We start from the raw sequence: 8651 nt of genomic DNA on the forward strand, positions 1-8651 counted from the left end.
ATATATACATACATATATATATATCACTGTGTCTTTCTCTGCTGTGTGTGTTTCTTTTTGCCCATCTGAGTGAGTGTGTGTGTGTGTGTGTGTGTGTGTGTGTGTGTGTGTGTATGCATTTCTGTTTTTGGATCTATTTTTTGTTGTGGTTGAAAGATAAGATTTTTCCCTTTACCCCTTCTGCCTCCTATAAGGGTTTCTTCATCTCCCCTCCTTGTGCCCAGTGACTAGGTGGGAAGGGGGGGCAGTCACTTACCTTCTAGGACTCCAAGACTCTCCTCCTGCTCCTCACCACAACCTTCCATGCTTTGGAGCTCTGCAGCCTGGAGAAAGCAGAAGTGATCTTTGGGTAAGTTTTTCCTCTGACTCTCTCCCCGCCTTCTTCCCTGCCTGTCACCCCAATGTTTGGTCCATTAAAACCCTGATAATCCACACAACCCTAGAATTCTCACCTCTAATCTGTATCTAGGGGAAGAAGTGATAAGGTTGTGTAGCTTGGGGTTTTTCTGTGTGTATATGGTTGTGTGTTGGGGTGGAAGGAGGAACAAAAAGTCTGTGGGCAGGGGTGGACTCGTTCTATTTCCACCCCACTAGCTTCAACTTTTTTCTTCAAATTCCTGCTGTCTATAGGACAAAGTCCACAATACTGATACCCTAAAAGGACTGGTTCTAAAGAACTCGATCCTCATGTGACTTAGGCTTCTCACTATATCTCTCTTTGATCATCTGTAAAATGAGGGAGGGTGAATGAGATGGTCTTTGGGCTGCCTGTGTCTATGAAATCTCTGACCTTTTCAGCCATTCTTTCTAAACTATGAAAGAAGACAGGATCAGAGGAGCTCAGGATCTTCTTCCTCTAATTCTTTTTTTGTTTTTGTTTTTGCAAGGCATTGGGGGTTAAGTGGCTTGCCCATGGTCACACAGCTTGGTAATTATTAAGTATCTGAGACCAGATTTGACCTCTGGTCCTTCTGACTCCAGGACCAGGGCTCTATCGACTGCATCACCTAGCTGCCTCTAAACACTCTTTCTTAATATGTATATGCTTTTCCCCACTTTCTCTTTTCTTCTCTGCCCCTTCAAATCCTACCCTAACCCTAACCCACTCACTTAGAAGTCCAATTTTGCTCCAGGCAGACTACCCTAATTTCCCCAGACTTAGTTTCTTCCAAGCAATCTTACCAATCAGAGACTAATATCCCAAGATGATTATCTTCTCTTTTTTTTAGGTATGACTCTGTTATCTCAAAGAAACTGAAAACTGCCAGAAGATAGGGCTCTATCCTTACTAGTTTCTCCAATAGTTATCCTGCCAGGACTGGCAGGTTGCACTTATTTTGATTTGAATTGAACTAATAAACGAGGCCAGTTGAATCATTGAGTCCCAAAATATTAGAAGAAATCTTAGGGTCTTCTAGTCCATCCCTCCCTACACCATTTTGGGGATGCATAGAACTTCCTCTGGGAGCTGTTTCCCAACCTGCATTCATACTCAAGTGTTGGAGGCCCAGAGATTGACTCCTACCTGAGGTTCTAGAGCTGGGGAGGGGAACCTTTTGGGCTGTACAAAATTATCAACTTAAAAATTAGCCTGCTATATTTGGTCAAACATTTAATTAATTTACCCCTAAAAATCCTACATTTATTGAATTTCAAGTCCTGCCTGTGGTTGCTATGGCAGCACCAAAACAAATGATTTTGTAGGCCTGGCCTGAAAGCCAGATGTTCCCCACCTCTGGTCTAGGACTGTAGGTTACCTATAACTTGAATTTCCAAGCACCAATTGCTTTCTTATGAGCAACCAGCAGGCATAATTAGCTCTTATTAAAGTAATTTGATCAAATAATATAGCAAGAATATTAGTTATATAACTGTTCCCCCCCCCAAATCTGGGTTGTACTTTCCCAGAAACACACAGCTTCCGAAGGAAGGATAGATTTCAAATTCAAAATTTAAATGTACAACAGTAGTGAAGAATATATGCAGTTCCAAACATCTCAAACTTTCTGATACTTAGTATTTTCTCTTCATCCGGTCCTCACCCAGATCCCTTTGCATGTAGGGTCTCTGCCAGGAGGGGTTTTTCTAACTTGATGCTCAGACTCTTTTCTCTACTGCCAGGGATCACAGCTGCTTCCTTCTTAGAATGATGGTCTCTCAGGGAACATCTAGGTGGTGCAGTGGATAGAGCACTGGCCCTGGAGTTAGGAAGACCTGAATTCAAATCTGGCCTCAGAAGCTTAATGATTACCTAACCTTGTGACTGTGGGTAAGTCACTTTAACCCCATTGCCATGCAAAAACAAAGAAGAAAAAATAAAGAATGATTCTCTCTCCATCCATGTCTGTCTGGAGAATTTATCTATGTGGTCTGCTAGAAAAGGTGTTTTCTCCTGGTCTCTCTCCTCCCAACAGCCTGGTAGTTTTGAAGGGGAGACCCCTCTACCTCCTCCTCCTGCTGCAGGATTCTCTTCCATAGGCTGCTCATTCCATCTCTTTCATTTCAGGAACTCCTGAAATTGGTCCAGGGCTTAGTTCTGAAAGGTTTGACTATATTGCTTCTTCAGTAAATGAATTCTCGATTCAGAGAATGCTTCTCACCTCAAAAAGGGATCAGGACTTAGAGGAATCCTTACAATTAGTTTAATATCTATTAATTTATTGTGATTGCATTCTGGGTCTTCTGTTATTGTTTCAAGTAAGTGGGTAGAATCTTCTCTCTTCAAAACGTCTTGTCAGCTTATCCTAACTAATTGAGCTTTTCCAGGTCTCTGGGTTGGCTCCTCTGGGATGGGATGACAAACTTCTCAGCCAGGTGAGATTCGCTTCTGTCCTCCAGAGAAGGTTACTTTAAATGCCTTCAGGGTCATGAGTAGGAAGTTCTTCCTGGGGTCTACCCTTCATTCCATCTGTAGCCACATAATGATGAGAACAGTATGAATGGAAATTGTCATTGCCCTTTTTAAAATTAAAGAAATATTTTTATTGATTCTCTTTTCTCTCATTATTGATACGTCCCAACAATTCTCCTCCACAGAACCATCTTTCACAATAAAGCATGGTAGGCCCGACGAATCAATGCATTGGTAAAGACACACCCATACCCACAGTCCACCAGTTGTCCATTTATAAGAAAGAGATAGACTCTCGCCAATAGTTCACAGAATCACAATTAGTCTTGGTCCTGATCCTTATTCTAATGTCTCTCAATTAGTCAATGCAGCAACAAGTTTTGTTAATCTGCTTTCCAAGAGACTGTCGTTCTTTTTTTTTGAAGAGGACCATTGACATCATAGGTGATGTCTCAACTGGAGAATGAATTGAATTTGAGAGTGGCAGAGTGGCATAAAGTTATCAACCTCGCTTTCTCTTCCAGAATCATTGAAGTCCAGTGGCGAGACAAAAGCCAGGCCAATTGGAGATGGCCCAGGATGCAGGGGATGACCTTGATGTCTTTGATGTCTGACCAACCTCCTAGAGGATTGTCTTCCTGGACCTTGGAACAAATTGTTCTCATTTGAGCATTCCACCACAGTACAAAGACAGGTGAGCCAATCCTTGCCCCTAAGGAGCTTATATTCTTTACTGGGGGCAGCTAAGTGACACAGTGACTCAGTGCTAAACACTGGGGATACCAAAAAGAATTGAAGGACTGCCCCTGCCCGCCAGGAGCTTCCAGTTTAAAGGGGAAGACAATAAGTAAACAAAGACATCTGAACAAGAAGGGGAAAAACTTGCCAAGGGTCTGAAAACTATTGAATGTCCTAGTCTCCATATCACATGGCCTCACATGACTAAATGAAAGGAGAATGGTATGGAGGAAAAACTACTGAATTTGCAGTCAGAGGGAAAAGATCACCAAGTCTATATCAAGTGCTGTGGATTCCAAATCCAACTGTGCCACTTACTACTAGCTGTATGACCTTGGCCAAGTCACTGAATCTCACTTTCTTCACTTGGAAAATGAAGGGGTCAGATGATCTCAAAGAGCCCTTCTGGTTCTCAGTCAAACCATGTAGCCATACAGAAACCTCACACCACATAACCTTACCCACTACCTCGGAACCTGGGTTCCTTATCAATCTGTGGAACTGGGGGAGGGGGAAACCTACATTTTTAGCTCATCTCAGAGAGATCTTAAAAAAGAGGATGTAGGCCGCCTGCTTGACACCCCCATCTTAAGTTAACTGCTATACAGGGGGACTGATGAGGTGACTCCTCGGTCTCCCTTTTTCTTGTGCCCTGAGTTTTGCCTGGGTGAGATGTAATATCACATTGGGATTCCTGCCCACTGAACTCATAACAGTCCTCCCCCTACCATATCCTCAAGTTCAAGCAGAACAAACTAAAAAAGTGGAAATGGGAGTGGAAGTGGAAGAGGAAGTAGAAGTAAAAGTGAAAGATCTTGGAAAAAAAATCAGTTAACAAGGGCAGAAATCAATCCCTGCCCAAAGCCCTGAAGGTTCCTGGTCTCAGAGCTCAGGGGATCCTCCTGGGGATAGGGAAGGGGCTGATGGGGGCTCTAGGAGAGGGTCTGAGGTTGGATTGTTCATCTGCCTTCAGGGAAGGTTTGAAATGACACATCCAGGGGTCACTTCAGGAGAGACCTCCATTCCAGTCTCTGCAGTTCACCCTTCTTAGAACCTCTTAGATCTTAAAGCCTATCCTTCAGTTACTTTTTTTTTTGTTCCTTCTATCAGTAAACTCTGAGGGCAGGCTTCCTATCTCTCTTGGTCATACAGCTGGGCCTTGAAATCACAAACATCTGCTATACCTCAGCTACTTACTAGCTAGCTGGATGACCCTGGGCAAGTCACTTAACCTCAATGTCCTCACCTGTAAAATAAGGATAGCACTCCCTTATTGTAAGATTGCATTTGTAAAATATAGCACAGCTCTTGATATTAATACTAGACATTGGTACTACCACTAGGAACAGGTTTTAATAAATGCATGATCACTTCCTTTTCCTTTTCGTATTTTCTCCAAAGTACTTCGCAAATGACTGAGATCAGAACATGGGTTTAGGACAGGCTGATGGGTAGATTCATCAAAAAACATGAATGAAGCACCTACTGTATATCAGGGACTGTGTTATGTTGTTGCCCATGCTTCATTTTTGAAGAGGACCAATGATATCACCTGGCCATGTCTTGACTTGCCTATGAATTGCATTTTTCAGCCTCACTCTTCAAGTTCAATGGCAAGATAAAAGTCAGGTTAGTGAGCCTATTTTACCATGGCGATTTCCTTTGTAATTACTTTGGACAAATCTCGACCATATTATGCCTCTTTTAGCTTCCCCCACATAAGCAAGAGATAAACAGAAGATGGGGGGAAGGAAAAGACTAAGAGAGGATCCGGATCCTCCTGCTGGGGTCCACTACTAATGTCTGTTATCTGGGAATAATCATAAGCATATTATTTATCTCATGGGGTTGTTACATGGATAGTACCTCAGCTTATTCTGGTTAAGTGAATTATTGCAATTGGTATAGGGAGCACAAGTAACTTGTTTCTGGCGGGGAGGGGGAGGCTGTAGGGTAAAAAATCAGCCTTTTTCATTTTCCCCACTCAGGCCCAGTGATTTCTGTGGACCAAGTTAGGAATAATTGAAATGTTGAAGAGTCGAAAGTAATTTTCTCCCTCTAAGTCAAATAAGATTTTGACTGAAAGAGGCATCAATGAAAAATCAGTTCAAAGGTGACTTAAGAAGTCCGAGGCTGGGGCGGCTAGGTGGAACAGTGGATAGAGCACTGGCCCTGGAGTCAGGAGTACCTGAGTTCAAATCTGGCCTCAGACACTTAACAATTACCTAGCTGTGTGGCCTTGGGCAAGCCACTTAACGTCATTGCCTTGCAAAAAAAAAAACAAAACAAGAAGTCTAAGAGCTATCTGGTTGGGATCTGTATCACAAAGAAAACTAAAATAATCTTTAGGGTCATCAAATAAAGAGATGGGAGGGTCTTTCCTGCTGGAAAAAGATTTATTGTATCTGAAGACCAAAAGATGGTAGCAAAGAGCAAAAGGGAGTGTATCATTTTGTATAGGATGGGATTTTTTTGTTTTTTAATTTGCCTTGTTTGATTGAATGTCTTCTTGCTTTTAACTAATGTCACTTTTGGTTGGTGAAAAAACCCAACAATCCATATATGGGGGTTCTTAAGTTAGTCCAGTGTATGCCGAGGCACAATAGTTCCTGCAGTCTGGGATGGTTTTCTGAAAGCCCAAATCTGAGGGGGGCTGGGCTTGATGCTGCATCGTTGAACCTCATCGAATCCTGGAACCTCGGCATCAGAAGGGATCCTCAGAGATCTTCTGGTCCAGTCCCTCCATGAACAAAGATCCCTTCCACCACACAGGCTGATAGAGTGAGTAGCCATTTCAGACCTCTAGGAAGGGGTCAGTGCCAATCGTTTGGAACGTATTCTTGATAGCTAGTCCAATGTACTCTTTGTAAATCCCACCCATCCTCCCGAGTTCTGCCCTTTGGAACCAAGTCTACCAGGGTTAACGTCTCTTCAATGGGACAGGTCTTCTGCCAACTCTGAGTGTGGCTAGGGGCACCCCTTCCTGTCCCCATCCCTCAGCTAACATTGCTCTGACAGGGATTCTAAAGAATGTCCCCAGTAATTCATAGCCCAACTTCTGGGTCTTGATCCCCAGGATCTTTTCTTTGTTTCTTTTCTTTTCTTTTCTTTTCTTTTCTTTTCTTTTCTTTTCTTTTCTTTTTTTTGCAAGGCAATTTGCAAGGCAATACCTAGAGGGGTAAGAGGTGAGGAATAATGAGTAACATTTAAATAGTCCCTTAAGTTTTGGAAAAGATTTGTATTTATGTATGTATGTGTATATAAGCACATACCTAAAACTCAGACACATATATATATATACAAAATGTAAAGTGGATTGAGGCTAGATCTAGAGCCAGGAAGACCTGAATTCAAATCTGACCTCAGACACTACTTACTAGCTCTGTGACTCTGGGTAAGTCAATTTACCCTATTTGCCTCAGTTTCCTCATCCGTAAAAGGAACTGGAGAAGGAAATGGAAAAACCATTCTGATGTCTTTGTCAAGAAAACCTCAAGATAGGTCCAAAAGAGTCAGATATGGGGCAGCTAGGTCATGCAGTGAATAGAGCACCAAGCCCTGGAGTTGGGAGGACCTGAGTTCTAATGTGACCTCAGACTTTTTTTTTTAGGTTTTTGCAAGGCAATGGGGTTAAGTGGCTTGCCCAAGGCCACACAAACTAGGTAATTATTAAGTGTCTGAGACTGGATTTGAACCCAGGGCCAGTGCTCTATCTACTGCCTCACCTAGTCACCCCTGACCTCAGACTCTCAATACTTACTAACTTCATGACCTTGGGGGTGTCACTTAATCCCATTGCCTTGAAAAAAAAACAAAAAAAAAACAGAGTTGGACATAACTGAAAATGCTTGAATAACAAACAAAACCAAACCAGTTACAAGCATTTAATCAGTGTTTCCAAGGAAATTATGAAACCCCTCCAGGGACTAAATGAGAATTTAATTAGTTTGGAGACAGTTAAGAACACAATCCCTGTGTCATTCATGGGGACACTGAGAACTCCTTATGGGATCACTCACAAGTTATTTTCTTTCCATAAAAATAGTATCTGTAGGAAACAGCCTTTCCCCTAGAGACGAAGCCTCTTTGAGACCCTACTTAGGTCAGATAGAGGTTGTCCATGAAACTGTGGTGGTATCAGTAGCTGTCCTAACTGATGAAGAAACCAGGGTGATTAGTATTATATATCAATGTCATTTATAAAATCAGGTATGAGGAGTCAATGACTGGGTGAAGAGAAGGCTCCAATGGGCTAATAGCTTGTTTACAGAATCCAAGGTAACTGTGAGTTACTCTTCACTGCATTAGTCTGGAAATTTAGGACCTTGTTGGAGAAGGCTTTGGAGGTAATCAGTTTTATTGATGTTTTCCCCTACTTTTTACTAAAATGTCCATTTTACAGGAAATCCAGGTTCAAGGAGTGAAGGCTTTCTAAATGACTGCTTTTGTGGTAAACCAGTGGTAAAACCACACTAGACAGACAAAAGACAACTCATGCACAAAGTGTATCTTAGTGGAGTTTATTGAAGGATAATGAAGTAACAGATGACCTGGAAACAGATGGTAAATGAAGCTAAGGAGAGGCTGTGGTTTCTTTGTGTTTCCTTGATTTAGGATTCTGTAACCAGTCTGCAGAAGTCCCAGGCCCTATCCAACTGGAGATGCCCAGCACATTGGATGAGAACAGTGAAACAGCCTCCTGGATTTTCCCTTATGGACGATCTACACAGTATTTTATTAATCTTCACTGGCTCAGAGGACCAGAAGTCCAACTTTCACTTGAGAATTCAAGGGTGGTGAAAGTAAAGGGATTTTTGGAGGAGTGAATGAAAGCATAGTATTCAAGTCATCTATTGTATGTGGTACCTAATTCTGCTATTAAAATTCCTTATTTAAAAAATAAAGAAGTTTGTTCACTTAAAAACTTAGCAAGGTTCCTCTATCTAGCATTTTAAAATGAGTCAAAAGGCAGGGAGAAAAGAAAACTCTTGAGCAAGGAAGAGCCTATTTCAGAAGAAATGAATCAAGGCATTTTTAACTTTGATAAATATTTATAAAATTT

The 8651-nt window shown here is 41.9% G+C and overlaps 1 protein-coding gene and 1 long non-coding RNA gene across 6 annotated transcripts in view; one reads left to right on the forward strand and one right to left on the reverse strand.

The window, feature by feature from the left end:
- Positions 1-620, reverse strand: part of LOC141494767 (shootin-1-like) — a 22937-nt gene extending 22317 nt beyond the window's left edge. The window contains exons 1-2 of one of the 3 annotated variants that reach the window (XM_074195965.1): positions 453-620; positions 257-323 (exon numbers count right to left, since the gene is read on the reverse strand). In XM_074195965.1, the coding sequence (XP_074052066.1) occupies positions 257-305 (49 nt within the window). In that variant the 5' untranslated portion in view covers positions 306-323; positions 453-620. Of the gene's footprint in view, positions 1-256; positions 324-452 lie in introns of those variants that run through there. The other 2 variants (XM_074195972.1, XM_074195980.1) reach the window with 2 other exon arrangements.
- On the forward strand, positions 36-8448 carry LOC141494792 (uncharacterized). Of its 3 annotated transcripts, XR_012470561.1 has the most exons (4): positions 36-2269; positions 3376-3545; positions 4991-5218; positions 8204-8448. It is a non-coding gene; the product is annotated as an uncharacterized LOC141494792 (long non-coding RNA). The 3 variants fall into 3 exon arrangements; XR_012470559.1 differs by lacking the exon at positions 4991-5218 and having other exon boundaries at positions 36-349; XR_012470558.1 differs by lacking the exon at positions 4991-5218 and having other exon boundaries at positions 37-2269.
- Positions 8449-8651: the final 203 nt, after the last annotated feature.

The sequence above is a fragment of the Macrotis lagotis genome, chromosome 1 (assembly GCF_037893015.1).
Source record: "Macrotis lagotis isolate mMagLag1 chromosome 1, bilby.v1.9.chrom.fasta, whole genome shotgun sequence".
Classification (NCBI taxonomy): domain Eukaryota; kingdom Metazoa; phylum Chordata; class Mammalia; order Peramelemorphia; family Peramelidae; genus Macrotis; species Macrotis lagotis.